The sequence below is a fragment of the Aotus nancymaae genome, unplaced genomic scaffold, assembly GCF_030222135.1.
Source record: "Aotus nancymaae isolate 86718 unplaced genomic scaffold, 86718_ANA_hifiasm-v0.15.2.pri h1tg000053l, whole genome shotgun sequence".
Lineage (NCBI taxonomy): Eukaryota > Metazoa > Chordata > Mammalia > Primates > Aotidae > Aotus > Aotus nancymaae.
Genome location: NW_026988467.1, coordinates 4,467,403 through 4,479,929, shown reverse-complemented (window position 1 = coordinate 4,479,929; position 12,527 = coordinate 4,467,403). Strand labels below are relative to the sequence as shown.

Genomic DNA, 12,527 nt, shown 5'->3' with positions numbered 1-12,527 from the left:
GACTCCATCTCAAAAAAAAAAAACAGCTTCTGAATGAGGAATATGGTCAGGTATGGACTGGAAGGTGCACAGTGAGGCTGGAGGGGATGGAGTGAAATAGCGTGTCTACAGACCAAGACACACGGTTTTTTACTAAAGTAGAAACGTGTATTTTTTTTTTTTTTTTTTTTTTTGAGACGGAGTTTCGCTCTTGTTAACCAGGCTGGAGTGCAATGGCGCGATCTCGGCTCACCGCAACCTCCGCCTCCTGGATTCAGGCAATTCTCCTGCCTCAGCCTCCTGAGTAGCTGGGATTACAGGCACGCGCCACCGTGCCCAGCTAAGTTTTTGTATTAGTAGAGACGGGGTTTCACCATGTTGACCAGGATGGTCTCGATCTCTTGACCTCGGGATCCACCCGCCTCGGCCTCCCAAAGTGCTGGGATTACAGGCTTGAGCCACCGGAAACGTGTATTTTATGTGAAACACTCAGTGGCTCCATGCTGGTCCGTCTGCCTTCTGTGAGCTCCTGTCCCTCGTTCATTTCATTAGGCATCTTACCTGCACCTCATCTATTTATTGCTGTTTTCCAAACCTGATTTGGGCACCATACATGTTCATGGCTGGCTATTTAAAATATTTTCCATCGGCTGCAAGCAAGATACCAATTTATCTTATGGCTGCAAGCGGAGCTGAAATGATCTGGCATTGCCACAGGGCAGACAGTTATTTCATGCCCTGTTAATTCCTAATGCAGTAACTATAATATCATTCCTACTTTTAAAAGAGGTGCTTTCTTTCTTTCTTTTTTTTAATATGTGGCCTAAGTGTCCAAATAAAGAACATGACTTCTAATGAGGCCAAGTCTCAAAACATAACCTCGTTACCACCGCTGCCGTCCTAATGCCGGGCTTCTAGCTTTCAGGCAGTTAAGGAGTCAGGGAAACTCTTCATTCTTTATAGGCAAGGCAAACACATCAGCAACACTGAACATTCTCTTCGCATCCGAAAATTACAATCAGAGGTGAGGGGCTGGTGTTTCTACCCGAAGATGGTCCAGGCCAGGGGGTTCCTTATGCCGCAGAACAGGCTCAGTGGAGGGGGCTGTCTGTGCATGTGACCACCATGACACCAATCACCTCTGTGCCATGACCACCCACTGGTTCCAGAGGCAGAACATCCATGGCAAGTCACGCCTTAAGAGCAGAGAGAGCCCCGTCGCCAGGAAGATGCACTGATCTGGATGGGCCTGGGAGAAATATGATCTGGCACAATTCTGCCTGCCTGTTGCTTCAAGTCACTTTCGCTGTTTCTCAACAGACTCTATTCATTGCTATTTTCTAGCCCTCCTCTGTCACTTCACCAGCTCCCACCACGCCCCACTTCCTCATGCTCAACGTCACTTCCTTAGGGCCCCGTCAGCCTCGGGTTCCCCTGGCGCATCCTCCACACAGGGCCTTGTAATTCTATCGCAGCCCTCAAAACCCTGCATTAGGGTTGCATGAGTGATTATTTTGGTCTCCCCATGAGATAGGAGACTATGTGCTTTCTTTACATCACTGCATCCTCAGCACCTACTAGGTGGAAAGAAAGCCTCCAGTCCCCAGTGGATGAAGGAAGAATGTGTGTTGAATAAATAGGCGCTGACTTAATCTGAAAAGTCTACAGATCCCATCTGAGTACCCAGGAGCAATTGATATAAGGGCAAGAGCTTGAGCTTTAGAACAAAGCAGACCCCGGCTCAAATCCCAGCTCTGCCCCTGACTGAGGTATGAAGCAGAGCAAGAGAAACCCTCTCTGAGGCTCAATCTCTCTGTCTATAAAATGGGTATAATACCATGTACGTTGCATGGATGTGTTTATGAGGCTTCAGTGAGATGGTATACTTGGCATATAGGAAATGTGTAAGCCCGTGACTGTCCCAACAGTAAGTGTGTGGCTCCCATCTGTTGTGGGAACCCAGCAGCAAAGAAACGGGAGAGGACGAGAGCCCAGAGCTGCCTTGGGTTCTGAGACATCCAGCACTCTCAGCAGAGAGGTGAAGAGGTATAGACACAGGACCTAAGGCAGCCCCGTAAGCTTCTGAGGCCAGAGAAAAGTATCATGAACTTGGAGGGAATTCTTCCAGCATGGCCCAGGAAACAGCATCACCTCTGGCTGACCTCCCTCAGCGCGTCCAGCCACAAAGCTGCAGTGACCCCAGAACCAGTGAGACTTCACATCCAGCTCGTCTCCCACCCCCAAAGCTCCTCCACCCTGTCAGGCACCAGAGAAGCAGGCATAAATCTGCATGGGGTGCAGGGCCAACTCCAGACCTGCTGAGATTTCATCTCCTGAAACAGCGACATCGCAACTACCCTCCTTTTCCTTCCTGCCAACCTTTGTCATCCCTGGAAACCTTATCGAGCAAGCTTCTCCTTGGCTTGCAGACAAGACAACTAATCACGGACCTAACAGCTCGTCAGCTTCAAAAGCAGCTGCCCCCACCCTGTGCCTGGCTGAGAAAAATCAATGTGCCTTTGAGTTGCCATGTGGACAGAGGGCCCCAGCCTCTGAGAACAAAAGAAGTGAGATGGCTGAGCAGTTCCATAAACAGGGCTGGAAGTTTTCCTGGCCTGAGGGAAGGCTTATAGCAAGTGATACGTTAAACGGTAGATCCAAATATCTTTACCATACCCTTGAACTGAGGGAAACAGCTCAGGTGGTAGAAAAATCACAGCTCCAAGACCCTGTGCAGGACTGTCTGCCCCAACCAGCAGAAGAGTAGCTGGCTGGCGCCGTGCCTGGTGTGACGAAGATCCTGAGTCTACGGGAGCTGCCTGATTGAATCCACCAAAGAAGGACGCAGTCTCTAAACTCAGAAGCCCCTCCTCCCATGAGGCACAAAGCCCCGTGGAAATCCTCAATGCAATTTCCTGGTGGAAAGGACCAACCGCCCACTGTGCCAGAGCACACCCCCTGGGCTTCCCCACCCCTGGTCCAGATCAGAGTTAATGCAGCAGAAATGCTGGTGAGATGTGGGGGTTGCTCTTGTCTGAAAAGGCCTTCCTCAGGGCTGGTTAAAAATCCATGCCCAGGCCCATGCCCACAGTGGACCATTCATAGCAACAGGCTCTCATTAACACAAGAAGGCACTCATCCTCAGTAATCATTAGGAAAAACTCATTCAAATAGAACGGGGTACCATCTCTCATCCATCAATAAGGGAGAGGATGTGGGGAAAACGGCAGTCCCCAGTTCTGGTGGGCGTGTGATTATGCGGCCATAGGACAGTATCTAATTAACTGAGCATGCCCAGACCTTCTAACCCAGCAACTCTGGGTCCAGATCGCCTGTGTGTCCAAAAACGCACATACGAGAACACTGATTGAAGTGTTATTTATAATGCTAAAAAATGAAAGGCATCTAAAGCGGGAGTTGCAGCCAGGGAGTGTTTATATAGTGGAAGGCTATAGGAACGTTAAAAGGCATGAAGAGGCCTCAAAAGCAACATAGATACAGCTCAGACCACAATGCTAAGTGGAAAGGGTCAACTGCAAGCAATATGTGAATTGCACGTGTACACGCAGGCACACACACACACAGACACATACACTCAGACACACACACATACAGACACACACACAGACACACACACACACAGACACACACAGACACACACAGACACACACATAGACACACACACATACACACACACAGACATACACACACACACACACGGTCCCGCCCGACTTTAAGGGCTCAGCTTGTATCCCATCTGACCTAGGAAGTGTCTCTGACCATTCCATCCCACTCTGTACTCCCAGGATGCTTCTCATAAAAGCTCAGGCTTCTCTGCTGTCAGCTCTGTTGATGACCTTCATGTACGTACATGGCTGTCTCTTCAACTTAACCATGAGTCCATGGGGCAGAGAACATGGTTCCTGGTCTCTCTGCAGACACCAATGTACCTTGCACAGAGTAGGCACACGGGGTTAATATTTGCTGAGTGGCTCAGTGGGACAACTCCCTGAGCTCACAGGCAAGGCCACCACATGATGCATCATATTAGATGGCTTCTCTCTGAGAATCTAAAGCAAACCTCGTGTCACTGGCCATTCCCACTGCCCACACTGCCATCCATGTCAGGAAGTCACGGACACCCCTCCCATCCTGCCTGTCGCCCTTTCCCAAAGTTCTGAGGGGACAGACTGCTGTCTGCAAGTCTGAGTACCACAAATAACTCCAAACATAAATATGGCCTAAAAATAACCATAAATCGTTCTGATTCCATCCAGTGACAATTCTAATTTATAACATGAGGGAAGAAAATGAACACTCTGGGTTTTTTTTTCCCTGGGCTTCTCAGCTGCTGCTGAGGAAGAATTCCACCCTGCTGTTACTCACAAGCAGAAGTTCCTGATTTACGCATTACTAAAGATGAAATATACCAGGGGCCTGCGGGCACAGGAGCTGCTGTGAGTTTCAGTGCAAATTCCTGCAGCCCTATTATTCCCAGTGCAGGCAGCCTCCTTGTTCAGGGGCCCCACCCAGCCTTGCCTCACTCTCTACGGCTTCCTCCAGCATAGGAGATGAAGATCTTCCCAGGAAGAACCAAGCCCTGCCTCCCTTGGCTCCCTGAGACAATGGCTGATGCATTTGTACAATCACCAGTCGTAGTCCTAGAGGTGTGTCCAGAGCAGTGCATTTGGGGAAATCTGCATTTTAATGTTCTGTGCAGTCAATTAAACCACGCTGTGCAAACGCTGATCATAGGAGAGTGCAGAGAACTGGAATTTTTTGGATAGAGGCTTTGCTTTGTTTATCTCCATAAAGCATTGTTATTAGGTATTTTTTTTAAAAAAAAAAACATAAAACAAAAGTCATCTCTCTGTGAGGTCATATAATAAAAGCCATTTGATGCTATTTTTAACAGCCACAAAAGCACATGATTAATAAAGAAAAAGTCATCATGACAAAGCACATCACAAAAAACATCAGCAGGGAAGGGCAACCCATTGAACTCAAGTGAGTTTACAGTCCTAGCTATCCATCAAGTACACTTGCAAACTCAACACACCAGCAGACTCCAGAATGCTCAAGAGAGCTTGGACCAGTTTGAAATAACGTGGATCACGAGCCAGCTTCTCGGCTCCTGACCCAAGGCGGCGCTTCCCCTATTCCCAGGGGAGGTGCCTTCCCAGGACCAGTAAGGAACGCAGGGAAGTGGGTGCTCATTAACTAGCAGGCCAAGAATTCACCTTGACTCACGCCCTCCCGCTCTGCCGCTGTGACACATGGCTCAGGCCCTCAAACGACGGCAAAGAGGGACGAGGGAATTTCTCCATAGCTGCCCAAGGTTGACAGCCTATGGGGTGAGAACAAGAGCAAGGAAACCAGTCTTTACCCAAGGGCCAAAACCCGAAGTCAGCCCAAGATCCCAAGATGTTTCTGCAGGACCCCAACCATGCAAGAATCACGCACACCTGTGATCCCACCTAATGATCTCAAACCTCTACTAAGGCTGACACGCCCAGGGTTTATCAGTGAAGGGGTGAAGCCAGGTTCTGTGGGGGGTAGGGGCTGCCAGTTCAGCACAGGGAGGCCGGGGTCACCTCAAGGGGGAAGGTCCTTACCTGCCTCCCCTCTTCCCTGACACTTTGCAAACTCTCAATGCACCCAGAAGCTCTTCCGTGATAAATACAACACATGAGTCCACAGGAACCTCTCAAATCCCCATCTATATACCAATGACCGCAAGACACAGGAGTGCTTTAGTTCAGTCCAGTTTCCCTGAAAACTTGCATGGCGACTATAGGGCGAGAAGGTAGAAAAACGAAACAAAAGCAAAAAAAAACAGGGTCTTGGCAAACAAAAATTCTTTGGACAGAGGTGACTCGCGTCACGTGACTCCAAGCAATTCCATTCTCCACTGCAGCCTGCAAATGACATGTGTGCACCAAGGGAACCTTTTCTGCCGTTTACCTCCACTCCCTGGACCTTGAGCTTCATGTGGTCCTCTCTGGTCGTTTTCCCATCTTTCCTCTTTTTCCAGCAATACCCATCTTTCCTGTACTTCACTTTCTTCCTGTTGTAGAGTATCATTGAGCCATTCTGTGGTCTGGAAACAACAAATGGTTAAGTTACCAAGAGCAGAAGAAAAATTTATGAAGAAAGATATCGTCGACCAGTAAAAGTCTCTACAGAAAAGCAATATTCCACATTTGCTGGGGCATAATTTTTCACCTTTTATTGCCGCTCCCTGGATTAACCATGTTTTATGGCCAGCCAAAGTTTGCTTTGGATTTGGTGCCTAATGAATTAAATGTGTCAATGATGGGCTTAAAAAACATCCCCTCAGTAATAACCACAAACTAATCAGGATATACGACGTGGGGGCCTGAGCTCGGCACTGAAAAGTAGGCAAAACAGAGACAGAAAGCAGAAAGAGCCAGGGGTGTCGTGGCAGCCTGCAATATCTTATCTCTTGTGGAAGGATTTTCTACACATCTTTTAATCCATCATCCAGCATTAGGAAATAAATAAGTTTAGCGCAGACGCTGGATGACTGTGTTAGGAACAGGCCAATGGCAGAGCTAGTCACTGAGGCCAAATGCTCTTGGTTCATTGCCTGCGTTTAGATTACTGCTAGATATGAAAGAGCATCTATGGTCTTGCTTCCCAGGCAAGCTAAGTACCCGATTCTTCCCCATTTGGGCTTCAACTGTCAGGGGTCTCGGATACTGCCAGGTAAAGGCATCTATTCAGTCCACAGCCAGAGTATCTCAGGGAAATAGCTGCCTGCTTGCTAAATGCTAAGAGTTAGATGGCCATTCCTGTGGGGATGAAAAAGAAAAAGAACGTGGAATTTTCCAAAAAGAAAACATGCGTCCACCGCAGAGAGGAGAGGCTGATTACGTGCATATCTGCAGAAGCGGCGGTCAGGTCACAGACTGGGGTTTGGAAACTCCAAGGAGAGAAAGAACTACACCCCTCTCGCAGCTGAGGGCAAGAATAAAGTTTCAGTAGCTGTGGGCAGATCCAACTAAAGGAAGACTCCCCCAAAAGCTGGCGGCGCCCCACGCGGTGCGGCACCACTCTGCAGCTGAACCTGCAGCAGGGGAAGAGGGTGCCAGCGACTCTGTGCGCCACGAGGCCAGCGCAGGCCTGCCGCCTCCCCCTCAGCCGCGGCCAGAGAGCTCTTTACACAAATAAGGCAAATGAAGTGGCTTCTTCAGCTCCGCTTGTATGTTTCTCTGCCACCACTGAGGCGAGGAAACCATAAGTCAGCCATCTGTCCCCCCAGGGCTGGGGCAAGACCCTCCAGCCCCTTTCTTTTCTTCTCGCTAGGAACAATGGGCCATTTCACAGGCGGCACAGAACACTGGCTGTTGATGGCTTCATATTCTATTGTCTGTGGGGAAAAAACAGTCCCACCAGGGTGACTGCGGCTAATTGCCGTTCCCACCCAGCCCGACTATGTCATTCAGCGGCAATGTGATGACTAAACAGCAATTCCGCTGGAAATTACAGACTTTCAGCAGCGACTCCCAATACTTCATTGTTTCCTGATCAGGGCGCAATTGGTTTGTGTCAGTGTTGGTTTCCTGCCTAAGTCTGTACGACTAAAACAATCAGGAAATGGCTCCACGCGCTTGTCACAACGCTGTCACCCACCGGTATCTGTCTCCTGCTTACAAGTCTGCATTAGAAACCTTACGATTCACTTCCTTTTTTTTTTTTTTTTTTTTTTGCCACAGTCTTGCTCTGTTGCCCAGGCTGGAATGCAGTGGCACAATCCTGGCTCACTGCAACCTCCACCTCCCGGGTTCAAGCGACTCTCCTGCCACAGCCTCCCAAGCAGTTGGGATCACAGGAGTGTGCCACCATGCCCAGCTAATTTTTTGTAGTTTTAGTAGAGACAGGGTTTCACCATATGTCTCGAACTCCTAACCTCATGATCCACCCGCCTCGGCCTCCCAAAGTGCTGGGATTACAGGCGTGAGTCACCATGCCCGGCCAATTCACTTCCATTTGTAAATGGTAGGTAGGCTCACGCGTGGGGCCAACAATGCCAGCCTCTTCCCCCTTCAGCTCCTCTCTAGATGTTTGTCCTTAATCTTCACCCTGCTGTAAGCCCTCCCGCCCCTGAAAGACCCATTAGAAGATCATGGGATCAGTGAAGTTCACTGAAGTTCACTGACTGTGCTTAGGACCACTGCCTACAGAATAAGCAAGGGAACATGTTTGATCAAACAGATGGGCTCTGCGTGTGGCTCATCCTCTCCAAAAGGAATGAAGACACTCATGAGAGTGTGACCATGTCATGTCTTCTTCTGTGGATGGGTTTTCTGTGGCTGGAGAATGAAGATGCTTCATCTACCAAAAAAGACCTGACTTTGATCCAATCCAGCCTCTCGTGAGCTAAGACATGAATTGTGATTTGTTCCATCCCCTGCCCTTTCTAAATATGACTAATGACCTCAGCAGTGTCCTCAGGCTAACCATTCCCACATCGCAAGTGGTATGACCCACAGAGAGGGGACTCTCCCAGACACTGTCATGGACACAGTCGGAATCACAACCGCACTCACCCAAGGAAACCCACCTTCCTCCGGTGACCTGCCCTGTGGCATTCTGAGAGCAGCCCTGTCACCTGGCACTTTGAGCAGGACACAATCCCACAGGGAACTGCAGTGTCCAACTTAAATGGCCTTAATAAATGGAATCATCATTTTAACTTGCAATAATGAACAACCTAATCGCATTTAATCCACCAATCTGATTTTATCAGAACTTGTTTGGCTCTGTGTGATGGGGAAGGTCCTTACCACAGCTCAGGGGCCAAGGAACAACAAAGGGGAAACGCAGGCTGCAGAAGGGCCCACGTGCCCCTGAGGCAAAGAGAATGAGGCTATCCTGCCATCCCAGAAAGGAATCGAAAGCAAGGCAGACCCAGCACTTTGGGAGGCCAAGGCGGGTGGATCACTTGAGGTCAGGAGTTTGGGACCAGCCTGGCCAACATGGTGAGACCCTGTCTCTACTAAAAATACAAAAAATTATCCAGGTGTGGTAGCAGGTGCCTGTAATTCCGGCTATTTGGGAGGCTGAGGCAGGAGAATCGCTTGAACCTAGGAGGCGGAGGCTGCAGTGAGCTGAGATTGTGCCACTGCACTCCAGCCTGGGTGACAGAGCAAGACTCCATCTCAAAAATAAAAAAAAAAAAAACCAAGTCAGAGCTGATCAGAAGGGATCAGAGGAAGGAGGAGAGAAGTGGGGTCCTGCTCGGGGAGGAATGATGGGCGGGTTAGATCACAGGGCCCAGTCAGGGGAGGGCTTAACATACTTCATGATGGTATAAAAGATAGCCCCCCTCTCCCCAAGAAAAGCAGGAAAATAGGGACAGAATTGCAGACAGAGAGGATAACAGAAGCTTCGTGGAGGAGGCATGGAAGCCCTGCAACCTAGTAATGCCACCACCTGCCGGTCATTGCTGACCTACTGTGTGGCCAGTGCCGGCAAAGCTCATCACTGGCATGTCTGTATCATCTATACCTATAACCTGTATCTATCATCCATGTTACTTGCATCCTCACGCCCACCCTAGGAGGTAAGTACTATTATCATTCTCAACATATAATCAAACCATTCTAGCCACAAAGTGTCCAGGCAGGAAACACGCTGAGTTGATCCGACTGCAGAGTCACCCCTAAGGCTGCTGGGCTGGCACAGGCTGTGGGGCCAGTCTCGGTTCTGTTCTACTAGCTGGGTGATCATGACTACCCTGAAAGCACCCCTTACCTGATGGACAGGGATTTGGTGGGTGAATCCCAGGTTTCCCTGCCCGGTGGCTGGGATCACTCTGGGCCAATCCCAGGCTTCCCTGCACTATGGCTGGGGTCACTCTGGGTCAATCCCAGGCTTCCCTGCCTTGTGCTGAGGTCACTGTGGGCCAAACCCAAGCTGTCCTGCCTGGTGGCTGGGGTCACTCTAGGGCAATTCCAGCCTTCCCTGCCCTGTGGCTGAGGTTACTCTGGGGCAATCCCAGGCTTCCCTGCCCTGTGGAGGGGCTCGCTCTGGGTGCTCTATGTGAAACTCCTCTCTGCTCATAAGCTTCAGTTCCCACAGTGGTGACTTGCAGGGATAATGACCCTTCAATTGCATTCCTCCTTCTCATTCACTTCCACATGTCCTGACTGATGTTTCCTGGGATAGCTTCTCAGACAAACTGCTCACACTCAAGTCTTCATCGCAGGTCTCCTGGGGAAGCTGAACGAAGGCTGCCAGTGTGAGAGAGCCACAGGGAAAGCTTCTGAGACCTCCGCTGCAGCAGTGCAGAGGCAAGTCAAGAAAAATACGAAGACAACGGGGAGCTCTGTTCTCACTATGGAGGTTGCTAGCCAAGGAAACCTTTTATCTAAGAGACTAATAGTGAGCAAAAGCAATAGTGCTCAGTGCAAGATGGCAAAAAGATCAGTGGAAGCCTGCTACAGATTATAACAGTAAAGAAACGTGCATAAAATTAGCTTATATTTCAATTATCTATCTAGCCAAGAAAGATATTGTTTGTGTGTGTGTGTGTATATAAAATACCTATAAGCTATTGTCTTATAAATATTCTATAAGATCTATTATATTTAATACAGTCTTAGTAAGACTGTAGATTACAGAGAGTAAGACTGTGTGTATAAGATATAAAATATCTATAAACTATTGGTTTATAGATTATCAACCAATAGCTTATAGATATTGTATGTATGCACGTGTGTATGCATATATATATATATATGTATGTCTTATATATCATGGCTAGATAATTAAAATATAAGCTATTGAGTAGATAGATCAATGAAATGATGGAAGTCCTCATTTACTATAGAAAAAAAAATTAAATACCTAAGTATACATTTAACAAGAAATTCCCAAAACCTAAAAAGAAAAACTCTAAAAATATTCTAAAAGACACAAAAGCAGGTTTTGATTCACACAAAAACATAACATGTCTCGGTTAGGAAGAGTTATGATCATTAAAATGTTCATCTTCCCAAGTTAATTTGTAAATGCGATGTCATAACAATGAGAATCCCATCCGGATTATTCTCTGGATCTAGAACATTTTACTGCAAAGTTTATTTGAAAGGAAGACGCACTAAGAATAGCCAAATAAACCTTCAAAAAGGAGGCCAAGGCATAGGGGCTAGCGTTACCAGCTATTAACACATATGAGGAAACCTTTATATCTTAAAAAGTATGGAATTTACACTTGCATAGACAAGCCAAAGAAACAGAATAGAAAATTCAGAAATAATCTCACTTACATATACAAATTTAGTATACACAGTCAAGGGGGTATCTCGAGTTAGTGTGAGAAGGGGTCAAGTTTTTAATAAGCGAATCTAGAAGACCTAGGAGGCACATGGAAAGACAAAACTGGGTCTACCCCTCACATCCTACCTACAGCAGCACTGATTCTAAATGGTCCAGAGATTTCAATGTAATAAATAAAATCATACCTACTCTACAGGAAAATGTGGGTGAATTTCTCCATAACCTCAAAGTAGAGAAAACTTCCCCGACCATGATTCCAAACCCAGGAACAATATGTGAAAGACATTTACATCTGATTAGATAGTAATAGAACTGCCAGACTGTTTGCCTACATGGCTGCACCATTTCCCACTCATTCCCACTAGGAATGGAGGAGGGTTCCAATTTCTCCACATTCTTCCCAACGTTTGACATTATCTGTCTTTTGGGTTACAGGCATCCTAGTGAGGGTATGTGGTTTTAATTTGCATTTCCCTCATAACTAATGGTGTTGGGTACCTTTTCGTGTTCTTGTTCGCCATTCAAACAGACATTGGATCTATTTGAATCTCTTGCCTATTTTTAATTGAGTTGTCTTCTTGCTTTTTGAGTTTTAGAAGCTCTTCACATATAATCGAGATACAAGTCCTTTATCAGACATACGATTTGCAAATAACTTTCTCCCAGTCCATAACTTATCTCCTCTTTTTCTCAATGGCTTAATGGTTCCTTTAAAAAAGTAAAAATTTTCTACTTTGGTAAGTTTCAATTTATCAATTTTTTCTTTTATGAATAGTATTTAGCCTCATCTAAGAATGCTTTGCCTAACCCAAGGTCATAAAAATGTCTTATGTTTTCTTCTAAGACTTTTATATCTTTAGCTTTTGCATTTAGGTCATGATCCATTTTGAGTGAATTTTTGCATATGGTGTGAGGTAAAGGTCAAGCCTATTTTTGTCATTAAATATCCAATTATCCCAGCACCATTTTTTAAATTAAACAAGCCTATTTTCTTCACCCCCCCAACTCCACTGAATTGCTTTTGCACCTTTGTTGAAAATACATTGACCATAAACGTAAGATTTTATTTCTGAACTTTCTCTTCTGTTTCCACTGTCTATCTCCTTATGCCAATACTATCTATTTTGATTGTAGCACCTTTATAATAAATTTTGAAATCAGGGACTATAATTCCTCCAACTTTGTTCTTCTTTTGCAAAATTGTTCTGGCTATTTTAACTCCTTTGTGTTTCCATATATAT

General features: G+C 46.8%; 1 protein-coding gene across 8 annotated transcripts in view; it reads right to left on the bottom strand.

The window, feature by feature from the left end:
• The window catches only part of CAMTA1 (calmodulin binding transcription activator 1), a 964,678-nt gene that overhangs the window by 504,308 nt on the left and 447,843 nt on the right, over nt 1-12,527 (bottom strand). For all 8 annotated transcript variants that reach the window (XM_064363183.1, XM_064363184.1, XM_064363186.1 and 5 more), the window contains one exon: nt 5,944-6,079. In XM_064363183.1, coding sequence (XP_064219253.1) covers nt 5,944-6,079 — 136 coding nt within the window. The remainder of the gene's footprint in view (nt 1-5,943; nt 6,080-12,527) is intronic.